Source organism: Festucalex cinctus, chromosome 12, assembly GCF_051991245.1.
Source record: "Festucalex cinctus isolate MCC-2025b chromosome 12, RoL_Fcin_1.0, whole genome shotgun sequence".
Classification (NCBI taxonomy): domain Eukaryota; kingdom Metazoa; phylum Chordata; class Actinopteri; order Syngnathiformes; family Syngnathidae; genus Festucalex; species Festucalex cinctus.
Window position 1 is genome coordinate 16,298,212 of NC_135422.1, and position 26,493 is coordinate 16,324,704.

Sequence of the window (26,493 nt, forward strand, 5' to 3'; positions counted from 1 at the left end):
GACATTTGCCAAGTGTTTTAAGGGTTCTCTGTAGCTTTTCTTTCTTACAAACGTGTCCCCCACTCAGTGGAATATAGGCTTAAGATGTTAGGGCTAATGTTTCAGAGTTAGGGTTTAGGGTATCTATTGGTTGTTTAAGGTTTTGGGGTTTAGGGTTATGGTTTGGCTCAAGGGTTGATAGAATCCACATTGATTGGTTTGGGTCTTGGGCTAGGCATAATCTACCTGGATTTAGATGAGAGCATTCACCCTTGGCCATACAAGATGTACTAGCAGAGCAGTCACACCACAGATGGTTCATCCGAAGCAAAAACCAAAGTGCGAACACAGTCCTAAAACCCTCTACATAATGACTCAAAGACCCGAGCCGAGGCGACAGAAGCTGGTTGGCGACATCCAGTTAGCACGTTGGTTGATCTGAGGCCTTAAAATCCATTTGGATTGAGATGTGCAGCTTTCCTACTCTTCCTTGCACCCACATTAGCATGGATCAAGCTACATTGTGTGAGTGAGACGACTCCCCCAGAAGGATGCAGGCTTGGAAGTGAAAGATCCACAACAGAAACTTGTTACGGGAGCAAACAAAAGCCGGCAGCCAACAAGCAGCTGCAGTCGTCTTTAGGAAGGTTGGCGTTGCCCGTGGTTGTTTTGTTTTCCCTCGTCCTTCTTCGCCCTCTCCGAGGAAAACAGATTGAGCAAATCTGAGGCCTTTCTGAGTCCTATCGCCTTCTTCAGCTGCAGATGCTTTTCCCTCCCTGGCGGAATTCTTTTTCTCCCTTTTTTTCCCCCCTTGTTTGATCTCATTTCTCTTTTTCTGACAGCTGAAGGACGGAAAAACATCGACTCGCTTTAGCTGAAGTGTTCCCATGGATTTAGATCGAAGATGCCCAACCTGGATTGGAAGTCAGTTAAAAAAAAAATTGTCAACACCCTTCGCAATTTGGAGTGCATCCTCAAAATAGAAGCCGTCCAATATAGCAGCGGTCCCTAACCAACTGTCCATTGGCCATTTGATATCAGGCTGAGCAAAAATGTTTTGTTGATCATCACAGTTTGAAAGAATCTATTGTCTCAGTCACGTATCATGATAATTAAGAAAAGGCCCACAAGTTAACAAAAATCACTCAAATACAAACGTCTTTGGACAGCTTCTTCAGAAAGGGGAAAAAAGGAAGTCTCAGTTAAAAAACAAAAGGTGACCCACACAGAAGATAGTCCTAACCAAGGGGTGGGCAATCCCGGTCCTTTAGGGCCCAGGTCCTGCAGGTTTTGGATGTTTCCCTTCTCCAACACACCTGATTCATATGATAAGATCATCAGCTAGCTCTGTCAGAAGCCCTATAATGATTAGAATCAGGTGTGTTGGAGGAGGTTTTTACGCATGCCAGACCCACACCAGCATCTACTGAAATTCAAACAGAATTCGCTTCTCCCTCCCACAGCTCGCTGAATCAGTGGATGCTGGTGTCTGTGGATCTCACTCTGCTTCATCTATCCTTCCCTCCTTCCTCTCTTTAGTTTTTCCTCTGGTCTCTTGAGATCTACCTAATCTGTTGGAATTTAGAAGTTTCTGAGGTTGGTGTAAGATTCTGGTTTTGTAAAACTGTGGGGGGCAGGTGGTGTTTAGTTGGTTCTGGATTTCACTTTGATTCATCTTTCTTTCCTTTGACCTTTCCTCTGGTCTCCTGACCTTCTGAACTTGACGTCTCTGGCGAGACTGACGTAGCCGGTTAAGGTGAAGGCGAATGGGATTTTTATTAGGTTTTAGTTGAACTAATGAGTACAAATTCACACACACACGCACATGCACGCATGCACACACGCACACATATGAACATAAAAAAGAGAGAGAGCAATGATGATGATATGTTGAATCAGTAAGACTGCCGAATGAACAATTCTGAGCTCTCGCTAAAAGAAAAGAAAAAAAAAAGAATCAGGTGTGTTGGAGGAGAGAAGGATCTAAAACCTGCAGGACTCCAGGCCTCTAGTACCGGGATTGCCCCCCCCCCCCCGCCCTAACCCCTAACCTCACTGAATTGGTACTTTCTGCAATGCAAATAAGACATAAGTAACACATTTGGAGTGTCATTGTCCTTCATTACCCTAAGTTGTGACTGGCTGATTGGTTTCAGTTGTACTTTTAATAGTTGGATTTTATTTGTTTCTATGCCGATCCGTCAAAATATCGCTTTACGTGAAACACTCGCTTGACGCAATAAACATTGGCGACCACTACACTATAGCATCCGCTCGTTCTGCAGCGCCTTGTAGTAGTGCTCCTGCTCAGCATGGCTGCGGGCTGACACGGAGGGCCGACGGGGTAGAGTGGACGAGCGGGACAGCATCTGCTCGTCCATCAACAGGTCGGGATGAGGCGGAGGGGGGAGCATGGAGCATGAGGGGTGGGGAGGTGGTGGCGGTGGCATGGAGGAGGCCGGGAGCAGAGGAGGGGGCAAAGGGGAGGGTTGCGGAGACACCTGAGAAGGCGGGTGAGACAGGAGGGATGAGTGAGGGGGTGGTGGCGGCAGATGGGGCGACGACAGCTGAGGTGGGGGAGGCAGAGGGGAGGAGGAGTTGGGGTGCGGCGGGGGTGGCAGCTCTGGAGTTTCGCCGCCCTGCGACTCCTTTTTTACCGGGAGCGTCCGGTAGTCGCGATACGACAGGGCGCTGTCCTGCCCTCGCAACACGCCGCGGTGCTTATCCAACGCTGTTGCGTCGCCGGCCATCAGGTTGCCACTGATGGTGTTCCTCCACTCCCACGGCTTCCCATTGGAAGTTGTTACCCGCACCACCGGGTGATGGGGGGCGTGGGCGTCAATGGTGACGATGCTGCCGCTGCCGGCGATGCTGCCCGGGTTGCTGCCCGTGCAGCTGTCCCGGTCAGAGGGGATCCGGTAGTAGGGTGACTCGGAACAGTTGGAGCCACCGCCGGAAGAGGAGCCACCGCCCTCGCTCTGTTGCTTGGACATTGCCATCACCTGGTGAGGAAATATCAGGAAGGAAAGTTGTTTTTGAGTCATCTAGGGTTTGTCCCAAACGGATTTGAGCAAAGGATCGGGTACACCCTGGACTTGTCAACAATCATTCATAGGATACTTCATACAGAAAGTCTGAATCGACAATCAAACCTTCTGGGTGACAGGCAGACCACACCCTAGGCTGGTCGTCAACAGGGTACAGGCTATAGACAAGCATCCATTGCCATTCGCACCTATGGACAATTTAGAGTCTCGACATTTGGTGAAAGCCCACACGAGTACATGGAGAAGAAACTCGCAAGAAACACTACCCTGTAACTGATTGGTGACAAGTCCATGGCATAGGTAGGGAACTCTTGTCCTCTAGAGGGTACGTAGAGACAACCATCCCTTCCCATTAGCACCTATGGACAATTTAGAGTCTAGACATCTGGAGAAAGCCCACACGAGTACATGGAGAAGAATCTTGTAAGAAACACTACCCTGTACCTGATTGGTGACCAGTCCATGGCAGGGGTAGGGAACTCCTGTCCTCAAGAGCCACTGTCCTGCCTGTATTCCACGTCTCCCTCCTCCAACACAGCTGACTCAAATGATCAGCTCATCAGCAAACTCTGTAGAAGCCTGATAACGAGGAAGGAAATATCTAAAACAGGCAGGACAGGGGCTCTTGAGGACCAGCGATCCCTACCCCAGGTCCATGGCGTACTCAGCTGCGATGAAAATGGATGCACAATCATTTCGCAGCTCAACCTCACCTGAGTGACCCTTGGCTGAGTAGGTTGTGTGTTGGGCACCCTAGGGGTGGAAACGGCAATGGGTCCCACGCTGGGCTCCTTTGTGCCGCTCCTCTCTGCCTCGGTGAGCGACAGCCACTTGGCACGGGTCTTGGCACTCTTAGGGGAGACGGGCGGCGGACGTGTTGCTTCCTCTGGGATGTGGACCAGCGGAGGAGACACAACCATCCGGGCCCCGGTGGGCGTCGCCATGCCTTTGTTGGCCTGCACTTTGGGGTAGAGGGAAGCAGGCACCCCATGGTCGACCGTCTCATTCGTTGTGTCCGCTGCTTCCGTCCCTCCCTCGCCCTCGTCGTCATCCCGGGAGCTTTGACTCCTCAGCTCCAGCGAGCGCTGCTTCCACTCGGACACCAGCTGCCGGGATCTTTGCGGGTCCAGAGGCACGTGGAACGTCATGTGGCGCTGCGATGTGGGCAGTTCGTCGGAGGGCGAGATGGGGCTGTTGCCGTTGGCCACCCGGGGCAGAGTGTTGCTGAACGTCACCATGGTCTCCTTGCCCATGGGCCCGCGGGTGGCCAGGAGCTCCACGTCGGCACTGGCTCTCTTCAGAGACGCCAGGGAGGCTTTCTCTCGCCTCACCTTGCTGCGCGCCCCCGAACCCATGGCCACGGCCAGCTCCTCGCGGCTTTCCGACACCCGTGGCGTCTTCCTGTACAGGGAGTCGTGGCTGCGCTGACTCAGCACCCTCAGGGTATCCTTGTGCGCCACCGCTGACATTTTGGGATGAGGCAACGTGTCTTCTTCGGATGCTTTGAAGTTTGCCACCGCATACACAGCCTGGAGGTAAACGGGCATGACATCAGGAGCAAGATCCGATATGTGCGGAGTCTGCGCTTTACATTTAAAACAGGAGAGACTGGATTACAATTAGTTATTGGGCTACAGTGCAGCTATAATTTTTGAGCATTAGGAAATCTGCCAAGCAACTTGAAACCAATTCATTTGGTTGTTGTGGCTATTAATTACAGTTTTGAAAGGAAGAACATTTTGAATTCTGTAATTTTTAGTTGAGTGGTGGAGGGACTACCATTTTTTTCATAGTCAAAAAATACATACAGTAAATGAAATACATACACTTTGTTGTCTGTGCAGTTGTAGTTTGGCCTTTAAGTTGAAATAACAGAAGTCTTTTTTTATGTAAATGTTTTTAAAAACAAAGTAGGTCAATATTATATTACTATCATTATTACTAAATATATACAATAAATTATTATTTTTTATTTGCGCATTTGAGTATATTGCTGATTAAAAATAAATATATGCCAAAAAGGAATAAAAATTGACTTTTTTAAATTTCTTTTTATGAAAATGTTTACAAAAACAAAAAAAGTAAGAAAAAACAAAAAAGTTAAAAAGAAACAAAATAATACTCTACAGTATATATATATATACATATATATATATATATGTATATATACACATACATACATACATACATACATATATATATATATATATATATATATATATATATATATATATATATATATATATATATATATATAGTATTTGTAGACTGTGCTGTACATACAATTATTTTTTTTATATGCTTTTCATGTTTTAAAATACACATTTGTTTTCAGTGAGGAGATCATACAAATTATTTTGGGTGACTACAATGAATGAACTGGTGATGTGACCATAATTTAATTATTCCCTGACAGGAAGAATAAAGATCCTCTGCCTCAAAATGTGAAGGACACGAGGGAAAATCTGCAACAACCACAACAACTCCATTTTTCTTCTTTTTCTCTTTCTCCTCCCAAAACTCGAGTGTGAAATTGCTGCGGCGAATTCTTATCCGATTACCGCTCCTCTTTCTGTAGCTGTCGTAATAAGGACCGCTAAAAATAGCTCGCCAGAGAGAAAAAGAAAGAGGAGGTGACGAATAAAGAGTTTGTGTTGGCACACACAATAGGACAAAATACAACTAAAAGTGCTTCATTTAAAGAGACGGCTTCCTTCTACTTCTGCCAAACGTTGCCTGGCTGCTCATTTTGAATATCCCGATGATGCGATACAAGCTGCCATGTCACAACTAAAAACGTAGACCAACACAACGTACGTCTTGATTTTATTTAGGCCTATTTATTTTTTGTTGCAGGTCTCGTAATCATTAGCATCCAGGTACATGGAGACAACTGGACTCTTCTTCTTGTGTTTTTTCTTGTTTTCCAAAAACGTTCAAAAAGGGCGTAAGCAATTATGCCAACAAGCTAACGAAAATTAATTGCGCAGTTCAAACGAAACGGGCGAGTTTCCGCACCAACTGACCAGGTAGACGCCGATGCCAGCTCCGATCAGGTAGCCCACATAGACGTCGATGGGGTGGCTCCGGTGCTGGGTGATCTGAGTGAGGCCGGCCAGGCCCGCCGCCATGCAGAAGGCGAACACCAGCAGCGGCTTGAGCAACTTGGTGGCGGCGCTGATGCTGGCGTTGAAGTACATCTGACGGCACAAACGAATGAGGACATCGTCATGGAATACAAAAAAATGGTGTCGAGTGCGGTTCTGATAGAATATAAAAAAAAAAAAATAAGAAAAAAAGAACATTTAAATTCTATTGATAATGATCAATTAACATTGAAATAAATCCAAATGAATAAAATAAAACACATACAAAAATGGTGAAATAAGAAAATTAACCTGAAATTAAAAACAAAGTGGAGTAAAAATGACTCATTTATAAATAAGCAAAATAAATAACAATAAATACATCAAATAAATACATACAATAATACTACGTAATAACTAAACTAAAATTAAAAACTAAACTAAAACTGAAAAAGCTCAAATAAAGAAAAATAAACAAGGCTAAAATGAAAAAAAAATGAGTAAGATATAAAAAAAAAGCAAATATATCAGCAAATATGAAAATGACCAAATTGTTACAAATGATTCAATTAAAATTAAAATACAAGTAAATACAATTGTAATAAATAAAATTAAAATTAATTAAATAGATACAAATAATTACAAAAAAATATCAATGTAATGGATAAAAAGAAAAAAATAAATCAAATAAAAAATGTAATAAATCAAATGAATGCAACTAAGTAAAATGCAGTATAAATAAAAACGAGTTAAAACAAAAATACAAATAAACATCATGAAATATAAAAATGAATATATAAAATAAAATAAAAATAAAATTAACTTATTGTTTTATCGTGTTGATAAGAAAAAATTGCAAAGCCAAATAAGAAATGATTGCTGCAGTAACATCAAACGATTTCTGTTCTTCCAAGAAATAATGTACACAAATCTTTCAAATTATTTAGCATTAAAGTCATACTGTGTTGAAAATAAGTATGCAAGTGTTTTCCATCGCATGCACACTTTGTGAATCTATAGTGGAATGCAAATGGTCTGCTGAGCGAAAGAAAGCTGACTTTGCAGAAACTTCCAGATGCTTTTTCAGCACTTTGTGCAAGACACAATGAAACCTTTAGGATGATATTTGTGTTTTGCCACCCAATTTGAGCCTGGTGTTACCTGACCAAATGACACGACTGCAAAACTACGTTGAAGTCCTCAAATGATGCAAATGAATCAAAGTGGAAGAACAAAAAAAAAAAAAAGAGAGAGGTCTGCTTACGGAAATGTAGACGGCGGCAAAGCCAGAAAGGGTTGCATGCTGGGATGGGAATGTTTTCCTGCAAGGGGAGAAAAAAAAGACAGCATAATAATAGTAAATAAAAAAATCAGGTTGTACAACACAAGTCAAACATTTTAATGGGATTGTTGAATGCGGTGTAATAAGTCGCGGGGCATTTTTAGCAGGATAGGATTAGTCAGCTACATTAGCAATACTGTAATCTCCATTGTTGTGTCCCAGCGTTATACAGGAAGCATGCGAGAAAATACACGTTTGCTTTTCTTCTATCCAAGATGACAAGAATCAGGTGACAGGGTAACATTGTGTAGGTATTGCACTAATAAGTAGGAATCTAATAGTAATAATATTAATATTGTGACATGTAATGTAGTTTTTTTGTATTTTATGTAGGCAATTTAGGCATATGTACCTATTTTACTAATACTATACATATATTGCAATATGTAGGCATTCTGATAAATTTGTATATAATCTTGATTATACCCCCAATCACTCCCCTCCCCAATCCCCCAAAAATAAATATATTTTTTTTTATTTATGCATTTTTAAAACTGATGAATGAACCCTCGCCCACCAAATTAAAAATAAAATAAAATAAAATAAAATAAAATAAAAGAAAATAAAAGAAAGAAAAGAAAATATGAAAATTCATGGATGCTGAACTGCAAGTATGCAGGGTTTTTATTTTCACGGATTTGGAATGACATTCATGACAAACATTGTACCTTAATAGTACTAAAAATTTGAGTGAGTTGTTTTTTGTGAAAATTATGAAATACAATGAGATCTTGTACTTAATGTTAGTTTGCTGTTCAGCAGTTTTGTGCCATCCTGGAATGGTAATTTTTATTTTATTTTTTTATGCGAGAGAGCCCTTTGCACTACAAAAAAAAAAAAAAAAGTTACAGTATGCTGTTATGTTGTTTAATCCATGCATTGAAAAATGTACTATGAAAAATGACATTTATTACAAGCATACATCTAGTTAGGATGTGTGTGGTCGTATGTGGCCCCCCCAGTAACCCTGATGTAAAATTGTGGCCCCCTCCATCACCTTAGTTGCCCATCCCTGATATAGATGTTTGACTGAAATGCACCTGTTTCGCTAAAATGTAGGTATTCTATTAAATTTCTTGTATTAATCTGTACAACATGCATTGAAGAAACGCTCGTCGTACCTGGCCGACATGATGGCGTATTGGTCTTTGCCCATGCAGACGTCCTGCGTGACGTAGGCGTTGTTGTCGCAGGCCACGCCCGGCGCCGTGTAATTGGGCTGGCAGACGGTGAGGAAGAAGGGGGTGTGGTAGCCGGTGGCCAGCTGGATGACATCCGTCACCAGCGCCGTTGCTAGGAGACCGAACACGTGAACACCTGAGCGGTAGAAAGGAAAGGAGGGAGGCGGATGTCAAGGTCATCTCCCACGTTCAAAGTGCTTGAGCAAAAAGAAAAAAAGAAAAAAAAAAGCGGTTTGTGTTATTTTGCCACCTGAACGCGCAGACAAAAGCAAACTAATGAAGCAATTCAATTTGCACTCCAAAGCGCCAAAGTGGGCCTCCGGATATTTACCATCACATCACGCCTCTTTAGCACTTGGTCACCCTTCACTTAACGCGTCTAATTAGTTTATTAGCCCACTCCCAAAAACAGGTTAAGTGAGCCTCCCTTGACACTTTAAAGAGTGTCTTTTCTGGTGATTTTTTTTTAACTAAAGTTGAACGAAAAATTATTTTAAAAAACCGTATTTATTTGAAAAGAATATTAAAAAAACAAAAACAAATCTGCAGGTATTTAATTATATCTTTTCATGGTTCGACAGTGAAGAAATGACACTTCAACACAATTAAAAGTAGTAAGTGTACAACTTGTATTACTGTAAATTTATTGTTTACTCAAAGTAACACAAAATACAGCCAAGCCATTAAAACCTCTGGCAACAAAGGCGAGTACACCCCTAAGTCAAACTACTCAGCGTCAATATTTTGTGTGGCTACCATTATTTTCCAGTATTACGGTACCTTAATAAGTACAATGAACAAGAGATAATAATTTAATTAGTATTTAATTAAATTAATAATATTTTTACATTGTAAATAATAAAAATGAACGAATAAATAAATAAATAAATAAATAAATAAATAAAATTGGGGTGCTTATTATTTTCTGCCCGAGAGTAACTTGCGAAAATAAAATACATATACCCACTCAAACAAAAATAATTACAACTAAATACAGTACAAATAAATACAATAAAATTACATTTAAAATGTATTATAAATTAGTTAAAATAAAACTTGCATTATCCTTAGAGCATTTTTTTCCCCATTCATGGTGCTACGCAGGAGTAATAATAATGATGATAATAATAATAATAATAATAATAATAATAATAACAAGGATAATTATTAATATAAATAACAATATAATAATAAAGAACAACTTAAATGAAACAAAATTAAATGAAACAAAAAATTAAAATAAATATATTTCTAACTATAATAAAGAAAAATATACCAAGACAAAAAAGAAAAAAAATTAAAAAAAAAATCAAAATTTTAAAAATGATAAATGTTTGAAACAGTGGTTTACTCACCCACAAAGCGGACGGTCCTGCGCAGGAAGGAGTTGAAGCTGCATCCACCCGCGTTAATGCTACCCTCCGCTTTGGGGCAGGTCTTGAGTTTGGATTGCATGCAGTACATGAGACCCTCCCCCATCATGATCTGTGGACAAAGGCCAGGAAATAAAGAAGTGTTTCCATGAATCAAACATCCATTTATTGTGATTTTCAAACTTGGGCTGATGGAGAACGGCGGCTAAAAATACTATTGATGTTGGTGATCGCTTCCAATCAGGGTGATAGATGACTTCGCTGCTTCTTTCCATGCTGCTGATGGATTAACATTGTGTGTGCATGTTTGTGTGTATTGACCGAGGAGGCCTGCAGTGTGTGCGAAAGTGTAGCGAGTATTTCGCAATGCCATCCAGTGATTGTGTATTTCTTGTAGAAGAGATTGAATTGGTGTCTCGACACACATTCATTATTATTACTGGTTGCATTGTTGACGTCTGTTTCTCATTCCAGCTTCAAATGGGGATGTTAGCATGCTAGCATAGCATCACATGGTTTCGTGTGAAGGGGAAAAAAAAACAATGTGAGCCTCAAGTGAGAAGAAAAGTACATATAGGGCGGGTGTTAGCATTCTAGCATAGCATGGTTTAACATGTAGGGGGAAAAATAACGCTAGCCTCAAGTGAGAAGAAAAAAAGTTTCGGTTTTAAACTGATAAGCTAACTTCAGCTATGTGTTAGAGGGCAAAACTGTGCTCTTTATTTTCACACAAATTTTACTTCAACGGGATTTAAAATTCACCTACAGCTTGAGAAATCCCAAATGAAAATGCACATTTTCCTCCAGTCTATGAAGCTAAATCTTACCGATGCGGCGGGCCCGGCGAAAGCCAGGCTGAGCAGCATGAGCAGCGGGATGAGCTCGTCGCTCGTCTCCACGTAGGGCATGGAGAGGTCGCGGTCATAGCAGCGGAAGCCCACCACGGCGGGAGACAAGACGTCGGTCAGCTCCAGGAAGTACAGCGACACCAAAGACGACAGCACGATGGGGAGCTACGCCGCACAAGCACAGTCAATTTGATGGAGTACATGACTTGTTTCATTACAATGACATATACTAAACGTTTCTATCTTAAAAAATACTCAAAATGTCCTCTTTCACTTATCTATCTAGTTACAGCTACACATGAACGTATATCAGTTGCCTGTAAGAAAACGGGATCATCTCGTTCTTTTCCTTACTTACTTTTTGGCCCCCGTCTACACTGCATTATAAAATAATAACAATATAAAAAAGACGATTGATTGAACCACGAGCACATGAACGTACCTCCACAAAGTAAAAACACGGCAGCAGCGTCAGGCTGTCTTTAGGGGGTTTCTTCTTGGTTCGGTTTTTGGGGGACATCATCTTGGGGTGGGACCACTCGCAAGCTGCAGAGGCACGTGGGACAATGTTGGTCATGCATGTCAAGCGTTTGTTGAGTATTGCTGTTTTTGAACGATAGAAATGGGTGAAGAAAGGAACGCACACGCGAGTGCTTGCATGTTGAGGCTATGGGCGACTACATGACCTCGGGAAGGGATTACAGCCAAACACACATGCGGAAGCTCAAACACATTTAAATATTTACAAACACACACTGGAGTGATCCCAATTTCTCCTTCCATGTGTCCTCTTTATGACTTCCTATCACTTTCCTTTTTGTCCTCCTTTCCCATTGACCGATTTCTAATGCTGTCTTCCTTACTCTTTCCTACTATCTCTTTCACTATGCTCCCTTAATATATGTATCTTCCCCTATGATACATCTTAAATTTCTACTTCCCTACAGAACGGTTCCTAATTTCTCATCCTTAATGTCTTATTCCTTAAGTTGCCTAATGTTGCCTTCAGTTCTTGGTACTCCATTTATATAGCACTTTTCATTCCTCTGATGCCCGATCACTGTTTCCTTTCCTATGAACCCTTTCCTAATGTCTATTCCCCTACGATCTCTTTCTTAAAGTATCCTTCCCAACACAACCTTTCCCAATGTCCCCTTCCCTACAACCTCGTTCCTAATGTCTCATTCTTTACAATCCCTTTCTAATGTCTCATTCCTTAAGATGTCTAATATCGTCTTCCCTTTGATCCCTTTTCCTAACGTCAATGTCACTACAATCTCTTTCCTAATGTTTCCTTCCCTATGATCCTGTTCCAAGTATCTCTTCCCCTTAGTCCCTTTCCTAATGTCTCCTACAATCTCATTCCTATTGTCTCTTTCCTTGCTATCCCTTTTCTAATGTCTTTCCTCTCATGCCCTATGACGGTTTCTTTCCCTGTGATCCCTTTCTTGTCTAAATTCCATTTCCTAATGTCTCCTTCTCTAAAATCTAGTTCCTAATGCCTCCTTTCTTACTACCCCTCTTCTAAGGTCTCAATCCTTATGATAACCTAATATCACCTTCCCTTTCATCCCTTTCCCAATGTCTTTCTGGCAATCTCCCTCCAAATGTTTATTTCCCTATACAGTAGTCCCTTTCCAAATATCTCTTTTCTTGTGATCCCACTCTTAATAATGTCTCCTTCCCTACAGTCCCTACTTTCCTTACTATCCCTTTGCTTTCCTTACTATCCCTTTGCTAGTGTTTCTTTCCTACGACACCCTATCACTGTTTCTTTTCTTATGATCCCTTTCCTCATGTCTCCTTCCCTACAATCGCTTTTCTAATGTCTCTTTCCCCTTTTCAATGTCTCCTTACCTGTAATACCTTTTCTCATGTCTCTTTCATAATGATACTTTCCCAATGTTTCCTTCCCATTGATAGCTTTCTTGTTTCCTTCCCATTGATAGCTTTCTGTCTCCCCTAAGATATCTTTCTGAATAGCTTGTTCCTTGCCTTTCATACTCTCTTTCCTATGCATCCTTTCCTAACATCTCCTTTCCCATGATTCTTTTCCTAATTAGTTCTTGCAGTCCAAATAATTATAACAAATAAACAAAATAATGTTTCCTTCCTTCTGATTCCCTATACCAAGTATCTTTTTTCTTTATGGTATGCCATCCTTCTCTCCTCTTCCCTTTCCTATGTCCACTGAGCATCATATCAGCTAGAAGAGGATGCTGGGATGGATGGATGGTCTCCAGTGTGGCGGAAAAGCAGCTTAGTAAGAGCCAAGCCCCCTCCCCAGTCTCATCTCAGTGACCTGCTCCACTCACATACACTTAAACCTGCCCCCCCTTTAAATCACTTCACTCACACACAGAAACACACACACAATGTGCCTTTCTTGCAGAAGAGTGGCGGATTGTTTATCTCCAAAAACAGCATTTGTTTCTCCGCTCTTTGCATGAATGTGACAGCAAAATGTCAGTTGGCCGTGTGTGCTTCCAACAAGACTCTAACCTTGTGTGGACAGAATCACAATATGTCAGTGTGCCAGAAAGTCAGAAAGACCACCAACATGAGTGGGGGTGGGTTTATTTTAGAGACTGACACTGGAAGAAAAGCAAGAAAAAAAAAAAAAAAACTCCGACAAGCTGCATTACACTGCTGAATACCACACTGGCATGGAAACAGAAGCTCAGAACAGTTGCATGAAAAATATTTAAAAAAGTGATTGTTTCATTATAGAGACAAAGGAATGAAGCCAATTAGCTGGCCAAGCAAATATTCTGAATGTATTTGTACAGTAACAAAAGTTCTATCAAAAACTAAAGAGGCTCACCATGTAAATGAAGAGATGAAATACAACAGGATGACCTAGCAAGTTGTGATGATTTCATGTAGTTTCTCCCATTTAACAATCTGGACTGTTATCTCAGGTTGAAGGAAAGTTGAATAAAAGCTTAAATTTCACCGCACATTCAAGTTTTGTTTCTAAGTACATAAAAAATGTTCACGGGTCACTCTGACCCGCTGAATGTTGATTAATCGTCACTTCAAGGATTTCCCATTGTCATTGACATGGTTTAATCCTCATGGCATATTCATTTCCTAAATATGCCAACACCACTTTGGCCCACTATATGTGTAATCATCAATAAATATTGAAAAAGAATTTAAATTTATATTCTTCAAGGACTTTAATTAGCAATTAGCATAAGGTTGTGTCCGTTTCTTAGATACACCAGAAATGTTCCCAAGTCAATTTGACCCACCCAATGTTTAATCACATTAAAAATACTACAAAATAACACATCTAAAGATAATTTTCAATGTCCATCCTGGGAAGACTTCCAATTGTCATTAACCTGAAGTCCATGATCACGTTCTGTTATGATGTTCACGGGTCAACAATATTTGTAAATAATCACAATGCAAATTATGTTTTTAAAAGTGCGACAAAAAAAGTCCAGCAGAATGAGTGTGATTCTATTTTTTCAAAATATTTTTTGTCTGCTTTTCCAATTATAAAAAGGGTCATTTTGACCCACAACACAACCTGGAGGGTTTTAAAATGACATGTTGAGTAAATTACAATATGAGCCTCAGTGAAGGCTACATAATGAAAGACATCATGCAAGTTGCCAATAGGATCATCAATTATGTAAATGTACACACACGCACAAGCAGACACGCATGCACGCGCACACACGCGGACGCTCACCTCTATCCCGGGGGCTCCGTGAATTCACCGAGTCCCGTCGCCCCCTTCCCCCCCGGCGTGCTCTGGCGTGCTGCTCCAGTTTGCCGGCTCTGCGCCCCTTTAATCCATGTCCATGTCCACTAACAAAAAGCCAAATCCCGGTTGAGGTGGCTGCTGGATTGGGATTCAATCTTGTCTTGGATGTGAGGATGGCGTCAAAAGGATGCTGATGGAGGAAAAGTCCCCAAAATGTGGTCCGATTGTGGAGTAAAATCTTCACGTGCTTCCACCGTGGTGGTGATGCAGGCTAGGAGGGGGGTGGGTTCTGGATCCTCCCCTTCTTCTTCTATTATCATCCAGCGGTATTCCCGAGAATTCCAAATCACAAGGTTTAAAAAAAAAATAGATACAATTAAGAAGGAATCTTCAGCTGATCTTTTTTTCCAGGCAAGCACCCCAGTGACAGGCTTATTCGGGTACGCAGTCACAAAGGCAGGCACGAGATGGGTGGGGGTGCAAGGGGGAGGACAGAATGGTGCGCTGATGGTGGGGGGAGGAGACAGTCTGCTCCACACTTCTTCTTCTTCCATGAGACAAAAGGGGGGATTGGCGGAGGGAGGCTTGCGCGTGCATGTGTGCACAAGCATGGGATGAAGATGAAGAGGAGGAGGAGGAGGAAGGCTCTCGTCAATGAAGAAGCAACGCAGAGCGCATTGTATGCGCGAGTGCCTTTGTCGACACCTGAAGGGCGTGTCCACGTGCACCACAGTGGAACACGTGGACACCCTTTCTGCAAGAGTCATCAGGAACGAGAACATTAAAGGGAAAGTGTGCTATTCCCCATGTTGTGTTTTGGTCTGATATGAGTTTTATATTTAAAAAAGATCAACTATTCAATTAGCGAGAGAGAAACAATGATACTGGTTGGATGAATGGATGTATGGATTTCCACCTGACAAGTATTGGAGCAGGGGTGTCAAACATACGGCTCACGGGCCAGAACCAGCCCTTCAGGGGATCCAATCTGGCCCCTGAGGTGTTGCTAGGCAGAATTCACTGGCCAATGGCAACATTGACTAAGGATGCATGTCGTCTTTTTTTTTTCCCCTCCATTTGGGCCACCATACTAAGATCATGTCTGACTGCCAACTACCACCAAGACCAACAAAGACTCCTAAAAGAGTTGTGATGGGGATGACACTGCCTTTATTTTTCCTTATTACATCACTTGTTGCTAGGCAATTTTGCGTTATTAAATCATGACTGCCCAGTTGGCCAACACATGTCAACACAGCCTAAGGAAATGAAAGCAGCGCATCACTGTGAGACTTATGAGACACATTTTGCCAACTGCAAACCAGCAGTGACTACTATTATATATATATATATATATATATATATATATATATATATATATAAACACTTTCAAAAAAAATGCCACATGGTCGTTCCCCTGTGCCTTCGTGTTACAACTGGAGTGTGTGTGACACATTCCTACACACGCATGCACTCCCAGACGGGATGCTAATATCTGCACATTCTCAAGTGGTTCAACGCCACCCAAAAAAAGCACCCCCACACTGTGAATGAAGGCGCCACATTTATTCTGCCTGTGGTTGCCAGGGAGTTTCTCTGTGAAGGGAGGTAGTCTGGTTGGGGGGGGGGGGGGGGGGTCACCCCGGGCCCATACACACCCCTGCAGCCCCCATCCTGGCAATATACACGCACACACCACATCCAATAAGCCTGCTTGGTCACAGCTGGTCAGAGCTAATAAACTCATCACTCCTGTTTACCGAGCAGACAAAAAACGCGTTCGAGGCCAACGTATGAGAGGTGGAGGTGCTCCCGGGTGTCAATCAAAAATCAGTTTTGCTGTTTTTTTTTTTTTTTGTAAACGTTAGACTTTTCATATTGGAGATGGTGTACCTAATAAAGTGTCCAGTTGTTAGAGCTGCAGTGATTTCCACTGAGCAAATTAGAAGAGTAATTGGTTCGTTTCCTTGTGGATGTGCGTTCACACTGGGGGATTTATAATTTTGATTAAAATTATTCATGACTGCGGCTCACATGTGGTCTAGTTACCTCGCGGGAGCATTTCCACGCCATTAGCAAGTAACTTTTACAACTTAGAAAAGAACAAATACATAAAACAAAAGAAACTGGCTTCACCTGGTTTGTGGTCCCCACACCGTCATAGATCCCACGACGTGACGTGTGAAAACAAGCAATCATCTCCAGGTGATGAATCCTAGAACACAGACATGCTTCACAGATACCGTCATGCCTCAATTTCTGTCGACCGATTTGTGTTCCCCACATTGCAATAGGTCCCATCATGTGACACCAAATAATGAATACAACACAGGACAGAGGGGGGGAATAAAAAAAAACAAAAACAACTTTTGTTCCCACAAAGCCAGGAATACTTCAACACATACACATGAATATAGCATATATATTAGGGATAGACTGTTTATCGGCAGGGCCGATTGTCGGGCATTTTTGAATCTGAAGGCCGATAAAGCTGTTATCTCACCGAGCAGTGAATACTTGCTAACGTAGCGAATTTTAGGTTTTCATCAGGAATTGTAAGAGTTTTTATTTGTCATTTGGAACAAATTTTCACTGCAAAAATCTTTTGAAACCTTTTACGAACCCTAACAAAAACCCCAAATGAGCAAATGAGCACTGGCATTTGTCACTCAGGGAAGTTTTTAGTTATGGCTCTATTTAAATTTCCACTTTATAAAAATTAGGAACTCCCTCCATTTTTTATGTAAAAAAAAAATAGATCAATCAAGAAATTATGTTAAAATTTTAGAAAACTTTATTTACAGTAGAAATGTTTAGGGATCTATTTACTTGCTTTTTAATTTTTATTATTATTATTATTATTATTTTTTAATTTAGCTTAACACATGCTAATGACCCTGGAAGCTCTGCAATTTTTTTTGTTGTTATATATTTTTTTTAAACAAATTTGTCAATATAGTTTAAAAGAAAACGTTTTGTTTTTGTTTTTATTTTACTGCAAATGAATATCGGCGTGAAATATCGGTTATCGGCCTCCTCGACTACTAATAATCGGTATCGGTATCGGCCTTGAAAAAAACATATCGGTCTATCACTAACATATATTATTGGGACATGACTATGTTAAAATTCCTAACCATGTGTACAGTATATCAGAACACACAGACAAGCAGGTGCACAAACTTACCAAAATGACTCATGTAATTATATCATGACGTACCCCATTTGTGGTCCCCAGATCACCACATGCATGTGTGAACATATGTTTGTCCCTACTGAGTGTTAATCAGAACACAAACTTCACATAATATCTTGCATTCCCTTTATCAGGTGCCTGATTTGTGGTTCCCATGCCACAAATGACGACATCAAAATGTTTGTCCCTACCAACAGCGAATACCAGAAAAGATACACACAAGCTTCACAGAAAATCTCCTGAAATTACTTTGTGTTTTCTGATTTGGGGTCCCCACACCGTGATTGAATGTCATGTTCGCCCCACCAAGTGGGCTGTATTTCACAAAGAGGTTCAACAAACTGTGAGTTTAACCCTGAACAACGAGTTGACATACCCTCAGATAGGAAAATCTGCGTTTTCGGTTCCAGTCCAGCTGATTCCAGTGCGTCATATCAACGCTGAATAGCCGCATCGGGACTTACTACCAGAGTTAAAAGACCGCCTCAGTGGAGCACTGGTTCGTCGAGTCACCATGGCAACGGGGAAGCCGAGTACGGCTTCCGCGTTGCTTTTTTTTTTTTCCTCGCCCCTCTCAACTGAAAATCTTAATGCAATCATATGTTGAATTTGAACATGTTTTTATAAAAAATAATAATAAATAAAAATAAAAAATAAAAGTGCAACATTGCAGCGGCTCCCCATAGAAGAAGGCGGCGTGGGAGAACATTTGCTGCTCTGCTCAATGTGTAAATTTAAATGTATGGTCCTTTGCGATCACAACATTACAGGGAAAACCTGTTGAATGAGGGCTCATTAATTCATTTCATTTAGGTGCAATCCTGCAAGGGAGAAGCACACTTGATTTAAGATGAAATATAAAAACATTATTCAAACGGGTATGAGCAAAAAAATGGAGCGCAATACTGCTCTGATGTGAGCGCATATGACTACGTTCAGTAATGTTGCAAATGTAAGGACGGATTAATGCTGCATTCGAGGATGGTCGGAAGTCAGACTTTTCAGAGTTAAAACCAGGAAGTGTGTACGGGAACGCCTCCTTGAACTTGGAAATTCCACTTGCGAAGTCGGAGAAAAAAAAAGGACCCCGACTTCACCGGCGGACTACAATGTGACGTCACTCTGAATGGCAAAACACAATTTACTCGAATATAAAACTAGATAGTTTTCTTCATTCATAAATATTCGACATAACTCCACGTAACGCAACGTACATGACAGTATGGCCACTATCTCCCTCGGATATATCCGACTTCCGACCATCCTCGAATGCAGCATATGTTGTGCATGCAGATGATGGACTGTGATGTGAAACGGTAGCTCTCAAAAAAGGTAACTGTGCGGAAATGCCAGCATATACAAACATTTGATAACATTCTCGCGACGAATATTTAATTCCCTGTGCAATTAAGCAGCACCTTCATCAATAGGTTCATTGTAATAATAACATGCCATGTTGGTGACAAAAGTGGACTTTACGCTATAGACGACATAGCGTATTTACGCAAAAAGTCGCCAAATGAGGAAATGAATTGTCGTGTGTGGCTGAAAGGAGGCGGGGACAGGGAAAAACTCGAGGTTCATTGTGACAAACTTTCTACCGACCAGATTAGATTGATGGACCATGTTACTACGGGAACTGACCGAGAGCTTAAATGACCTCTTTTTATGAAACAGGCTAGAGTTCCCTCTTATCCTCTGGTTTCAGTTCCCTCCCTTTCTGAAACGAGTTTCCCACTTTTCAGGGTTTCTTTACCCAAGTTTCTCACTAAACCTGCTTTGTGAAATACACCCCAGATCACTCAGACACACAAAGTTCACAGACGAGCTACTGCATTCAGAATATCACAAGCCTGATTTGTGATCCCCATACCATGAACGCTTGCATCAAATTTTGTTTGTTCCCACAAAGAGTGTACACCAAAAAAACCCAAAACATGATCTTTTAATTGATCTCATCTGGTGCCTAATTTATGGTCCCCATGACCAAGTCAAAATAAATTTGTTCCCATCAAGTGGCTCCCAAAAAATACCTAAACGCACCTCCAAATTTAGCCAGAATCAACCCTGTATTTACATTACAGTTTATGCTTGATTTGTGCTCCCCACACAATCGGACCCAAATGGCATCGCTGTGTAAACAAACATTTGAGGGTCTACAAGCACACCTAACATGCCTGACAGCGCACATCAGTGCAGCTGACACATTTACCCAAACGGCCGTGAAAACACACGTGCACGCAATTGTGGGATTTGCCTTGAGATTGATATCCCCTTTGTGGAGGGCCACCCAGCACGCGTGCAAAACATTACGCGAGGACAGAGCCAGTGACTGATCGGCCGTATCGGCGAATAATCGTCTGCACTTTAAATGTAGAACGGGGCACTAAATCACACGCACGCTTGCCCTCTTTCCTGTTACAGCGCATGCGTCACACAATCGCTTCGATCAGACACACATTGCTCGGGCGACACTTGGTGGTAAAAAGCTGACATTACAACCTCAGGATGGGTTTAACAAGGACCTTCCTTCACATTTTGGGCCGGCTGACTGTGTAAACAAATTTTGTAATAACACAGTAATGAATATCAGAGCATACATACCTTGCAGAATGGTGCTCAAAAGGATATTATGGGTGCCCTGATTTGTGGTCTCCACACCGGAATAGGCCCCAACATGATGTACTGTAAATAAAAATATGGACTCACTAAGTGATGACTACCTGACAACGCAGACATGCGCACACGAGTCACCTGATTTATGGCCCCCACACCGCATGTCTCCATGACTGTGTTAACTAACTTTTGTCCTCACGCTGGCGCAAATACCTGAACACACTTCATAAACAACACTGAATGATTAAAAGTGATATATAATGCACCTTTTGTATGTATAGAAATGTTTATTTCAAAACATGGAATGATCCATATCATAAAATCTCCATAAATGTGGTTACAATTTGTCTATAATTTGATGGATGGAAAAGTAGTTTGCGTCAACGTTTTTAGTTCGGTGAGCTTTTGTCGTTGAATGTAAAATATGTTCTCCATCGCGTCAGTTATGAGCTGCACTGTTTGTCTTTAAAAGCCTTGGAGCGATCCAAACATGGTAGTCGTATACTGCAGTAATATTGCACATGATCGGCTGGAAATGGACTGACGGAATCCACAAAGGCCTTCAACGACTCTTTTGTCCCCCCCTCCTTTGAAAATAGATTGATGTCTTCAGTCACTTTGCAAGGCGTCCATAGCTGCGGGAAGAAGGGAGAGGCCGCCTTCCAGTGGTCAAATGCAGAACTGAATGACAATAGTATATTACTTTGACAGTGTCGAAATATATATTTTTTTAAATATCTGAAAAAGGAAAGGCAATGTGGGCAGATGTGGCATTCTGGGACATGGTGCAAAATAGCAATACAGTACATTCTATATCATATTATACTAAATATTTAGAATACATCTAAAATAAAAGTAGTACAACATTCATCCAGTGTATTTCCTTGTTATAATTACTTTAGTTAATGGTAAAATTTCTATCTTTTTACCTTGTTAAAAATTCATCATTAAATTGTAGACTTTTCATTATTATATTTTCCCTATATAGATTTGTTTAAGACATTAATTTCATGGGTCCATTCAAATTAATTAAATTACCGGACCAATTAAAGTCATGCTAAAAACAAACAAACGATAAAAGCATTATTTAATAAAATAAAAAATCACCCAGAATGAGTGAAAGAAATGAATTCTTGAAAAATATAGCATATATTGAAAAAATATTAAAAAATAATAGTAACTTGGAGGAAAACCTGGAAATTTGGAGTCAGCACAATTTATTTGATTGATTTGATTGGTTTATTTTGTTTTTGTTTTTTTTTAATCTGTAAAAGTAAATAAATACAAACTTGGTGCACGAAAGCATCATTAACTTAATTGATAAATTTTAAGCATAACAATTTTTCAATAATTCAAATTATGGGAAGAAAAATTGGAATGTAATGTTAAATCTCACTGGTAGATCTTGAAGTAATTAGTAAATTAAATATAATAAATTATATGAAATGAATACAAATTATTGTCATTTGTATTCACCAAACAACTATTAGCATGTTAGCCACATTTGCTTCATATGTGTTCTAACTGAATTTGGGTGTATCGTCGTAGATTTCTGCACTAAAATGTAGAAACAAGTCTGCTATTAATAATTTTCAAGATTGTACCGCAATAATTGATAATGTCTGTCTTCCCCGCAGCTATGCGCTCATTTTCCTCCGCGAGGGATCATCTCAAATCAAATCAAGCCCCGCCCCCTGCGTCTGATTGGCTGCTTCTTGTCCTCTCCAAAGTGCTGAGAACGCGCGTCAGGCTGGCCTTCTGCCGGTCCAGGCTCAGAGTGTTCCGGGACGACTGGACGGCGCCGGGCTGGCCCAGCCGACTTCGATCCAAACTGGCGGAGGAAGCGGCGTGCGACTGGCCGGCGCGGTCCTCCGCCGAGGGGGGAACCGAACAGAGCTGGGGGGCTCGCCCTCGCTCCAGGGTGTTGATTGTGTTCAGCGGGCCGCTTCGCCCGAGCGCGCGGTTCCCGGGGACGGCCTGCTGAGGCTGGTTGTTGAGAGTCTGGCTGGGCTGAGTGGCGCTGCTCTTGTCTGTGCTGATGGTTTGGACCCGCGGCCGGTCCCGCTCCCGCTCCAGGCTGGTGTCCCGGCGCACCGCCCCGCTGCGCTCCCTCTCCAGGCTGGTCTGGATCTCCGCCCTCCTGGCCAGGGCCTCCCTCAGCTGGTTCCGGAAGATCTCGATCTTTTCCTGGAGCTCCTGGAGCTCCCCTTCCCACAGTCCGGTCTGGACGCCCCTTCCCCCCAGAGGAGAGAGTACCAAACCCGTTGACGCCAGCGCCGAGGCAGGACCCCCGTTGGCTTGGAGGCCCAAATTCCCCAGGCTGGGGAGACCCAAGCCGCCGAGTCCCAGCCCGGGTCGGCCCACCATGCCGGGACGTCCGCGCACCGAGGCGGTGTGGGTTCGCAGCCTGTAGCTGTGGAGGGTGTCCAGGTCGAAGTGCACCCGCTTCTCCTTGGGCTCGTGGGACGGCGACGAGGAGCTGCCGCTGTCCGCCGCCGAGCCGGTGGCCGGCAGGGATTTGGGGGGAGACGGCGGGGGAGGCTGTTGATGCTGCTTCCTGTGCAGGCTGCAGTTCTCCGAGATGCAAGAGGAGGCGCTGGAGGACGACAGAAGGAGTCCGAGTTAGATATTACGCGGGGCATGTAGCAGCACGGTGAACCACGGCTCGGAGTTTGCAGCTTCACATATCCTGATTATTTGGAGGATTTAACAGCTGTTATTTGTAGACAAAAAAACTCACAAAAAAGCCAAGCTTTTCACACTGCACTTAGGACCTGTCAACATGCAAGGACGGCAGGTGGATGTGTGGCGTTTTAGTGACGTCAAAAAGGACCATCCAATAGGAAAGGGCTTGGCAGAGTGATCACAGAGTGCTGACAGCAACTGACCAACCAAGAAAACCAAGTGCAGTGTGAAAAGGCCCACAATGAAGTATGACTTTGCAACGTGGAGCCAGCGAGTTGAGGTGCATCATTTAAAAAGCAGTGTTTCGCCACCGTCTTGCGCTATCTTGATGACAAGGAACTATGTTGAAGTGAGTTGAGGCACTTCATTTTCACAACTTCACATCATAGTAAAAGTAGGGGTGGGAACCTCTGGGTACCTCACGATACAATACAACGCTCACGATAATGATTACCTCATGATATCGCGATTATTGATATTAGTCAGATAATAAGTCCACGATAATCTACGATAAAACCAATGAAGACATAAACAGTTTTTTTCAATGAGGTAATAGTTTATTTTTGTACCATTCTTCGCCTGAAGATTTCCGTAAATTTCCCCAACACTCTTAGGAGGCGCTCCCCCTAGTGGCCCGCCAAGTAATTGCTCAGTAAGTAATGAACAATAGAGCTCTGCGGCTCTATATATTCTACAAATATCGATACTTTTCTAGTGAGCAGGTTGTAGTACTAATCAGGGATGTAACGATAATGGCAATATCGTGATATCGTGATATTAAATATCATCGTCGTCGGGTTCACAATATTTAAAAGCTACACATCTGTTAAAAAAAAAAAACTCAGGTTGATTTCCATTTTGTGCAGTTGTAGCACCCTCTGGTGGCTAGTTTTTAAAAAAAATTTTTTTTAGTGCAGTTTAATTTTCTTTAAATATTCATGTTTTGGCCCTTCTATGTTTTAAATCACTAATTGTCAGATGAAGGGGATTGTAATATGCTTGTGAAGTGAGTCAATATGCGGAGGAACTCAATGTGTGCTTGTATTAGGTGAGTAAGTGTGTCAATATTAAGTGTTATCAGAGATTGGAGGGAGTTCATATGTATGTACAAAAGCACAATATTGTGCTTTTTTTTTTTAGTATGAACTCCTTTTTTTACAATATTGTGACCTTTTTTAAACATCACCAACCTCCCCACAAATCGTGATAATTATCGTATTGTGAGCTTCATGTCGTGATATTATCGTATCGTGATATTTGGATATCGTTACATCCCTAGTACGAATGTTAAAGTCAACAATCCATTCATGAGGTTTCGTTGTTTTAGGTTCAACAAAACAGTAAAAGTTGGTCGCTTCTTACTTTTGTTCAAGACCCGTCAGCTCCTTGCCTTCGTCCTCATACGCCGTGTGGAGAGCTCGGTGAATTTTCTGGAAAATGATATTAAAAACAACAACTGTCAAGGACTGCTGGAATTCCAAATGGCACCTCCAAATCAAAATGACTTTTTTTTTTTTTTTTGACAAAAATGTAATCAAAATCCAAACACGTCAAATACAACACACACAAAAACCCATCACACAAACAGTAAAGAGAAAGAGAAAAAACAATAAAATAAAAGATGCCAGGGGTCTTAAACTAAGAAATATTAAAAATACCAAAATGAGAACATAAAATCAAAGTCTTGACAGCCTTCTTATTTTTGGAAGTAGAAATGGACTGAAAATATACATCAATCTCTTTCATAAACAGAAAAAAAATAGGTTTCGATTTTGCACATTTACATTTATGAATATAAAACTTAGCAAGATAAATTAACAGATTAATCAAATAATATTCTTTTTCCCAAATCAAAATGGCTTGCTGTGTCTGTATGGGCCTGACTTGTATAGACTTTTTTTTCGTGTCTTCTCATGATTAACACGCCTAACAAATATGACATCGTGAACAAGTCGGGGCTTGAATGTTTCTATAATTCCAAGTATTTACTCGACTACTCACCAATAGCGATTATCGGCAGGTATCGGCAGGAGTTTTTGCAGAGGGTAGAACCCCCCAAAACTTGGAATAGCAATTTCAAAAGTGGCTTAACAATCGGATACTGATCACTTCATCAGCTCCGAGATGATTCGAGAGATGAATTCCTGAATTATGGAGAGCCATTATTCTCTTCACGCAGCCTTAAATGTGACGGCTCATAAAGCCCGCTTTACATTTTAATCAAATTATCCCGGCGAGATAATTCAAGCTTAAACGCGTAGCAGCTTAAAACCTTTTCTCGACTATGCGTATGCAAGGAACGGCAACGGGAGCGTTTCACTCGAGACATCAGACGTGCTGCTTTGATATGGGAGCTGATTATGGGATGGATGCTGCAGGCCGCCCTGAGGGGTTGCCCTTTTTTTTTTTTTTGGGGGGGGGGTGGGAGGGGGTTTGGTTGAGTCAAAAGCAAGAAGCCTTGATGTTCTTGTCACTGCTAAATTTCTAATAATAACTCAAACCGACTGCCAAAGGCTTCTCATTTAATGGCAGGGCATGCGTGACTTTTACAACCTCCATTTTGTTGACTTTTTGTTGCACACCATCACCGTGGATCATTTTCTCCATAAAAGCCAAAAGAGCTGCATTGAGAGCTTGGACTTCAAGAAGAAAATAAAATACCACAATATTAGGAAGTCCTACACCATATAACTACATCAGATACGAGAGCAGCAAAAAAATGTTTATAACTGTGATGTAGTAGTTTGTGTTGATGCAGCACTTTGATACGATACGCAAGTCTTTCGCGTCAATTGGTGAGCCTGATGTCAGGGGCTAATTTTTTATTCTACCACTCTGGGAATTCTGTAAATCCTTACCCAAAATTGACTTGCAACCTCGTTTTCACATTATTTTAAATACTTTTCTATCTAATGATAGAAAAGATTAATTATAATTGTGTCACACAGTAATTACATTGTTATTACAACTTTTGGGGCATAACGAGCTAGTCCGATGAGCATAGACAGTAAATTACTGAATGTTTTTATTGGCTCACATTAAGATACTAGATTATTACAATGTTATTACAAGGTTATTACAACAGTTTAGTAGCAATGCTACATCATGATTGAACAAGGAGGAGAACATGTGTATTATTACATTATTAATATTGTAATGTAGCTTTTATTGTTTAATAAGTGTGTTGCTTAATTGCTTCTTCTACCCTGGTGCTAGGGAACTATGATGAAGTGAGTTGTAGAGCTTCATTAAGACAATAACAGTGCTATGTCACCATCTTGTAGTATCTTTAGGCAATTCAACATCTTCATATTCAAAAGGTATATATAATAATAATGACCTAATATCGACTGCATCACCTTACTAGATTGTCGGGATTTTGGTATCCAATTATAAATGTTAAGACATGCATTAAAACC

General features: G+C 41.5%; 2 protein-coding genes across 2 annotated transcripts in view; both read right to left on the reverse strand.

Annotated features, from left to right (window-relative positions):
- Positions 1-2,029: 2,029 nt before the first annotated feature.
- On the reverse strand, positions 2,030-15,361 carry plppr3a (phospholipid phosphatase related 3a). The gene is made up of 9 exons (XM_077538850.1): positions 14,563-15,361; positions 11,299-11,402; positions 10,836-11,021; positions 9,991-10,120; positions 8,576-8,771; positions 7,377-7,434; positions 6,053-6,226; positions 3,740-4,555; positions 2,030-2,981 (listed from the first exon to the last, which is right to left on the reverse strand). Exons 2-9 carry the CDS (start codon positions 11,377-11,379, stop codon positions 2,241-2,243), a joined length of 2,382 nt encoding a protein of 793 aa, XP_077394976.1. The 5' UTR covers positions 11,380-11,402; positions 14,563-15,361; the 3' UTR covers positions 2,030-2,240.
- A 5,295-nt stretch (positions 15,362-20,656) lies between these two features.
- Positions 20,657-26,493, reverse strand: part of grin3ba (glutamate receptor, ionotropic, N-methyl-D-aspartate 3Ba) — a 124,102-nt gene continuing 118,265 nt past the window's right edge. The window contains exons 12-13 of the mRNA XM_077537799.1: positions 24,437-24,504; positions 20,657-22,985 (exon numbers count right to left, since the gene is read on the reverse strand). Of these exons, the coding sequence (XP_077393925.1) occupies positions 22,070-22,985; positions 24,437-24,504 (984 nt within the window). The 3' untranslated portion in view covers positions 20,657-22,069. The remainder of the gene's footprint in view (positions 22,986-24,436; positions 24,505-26,493) is intronic.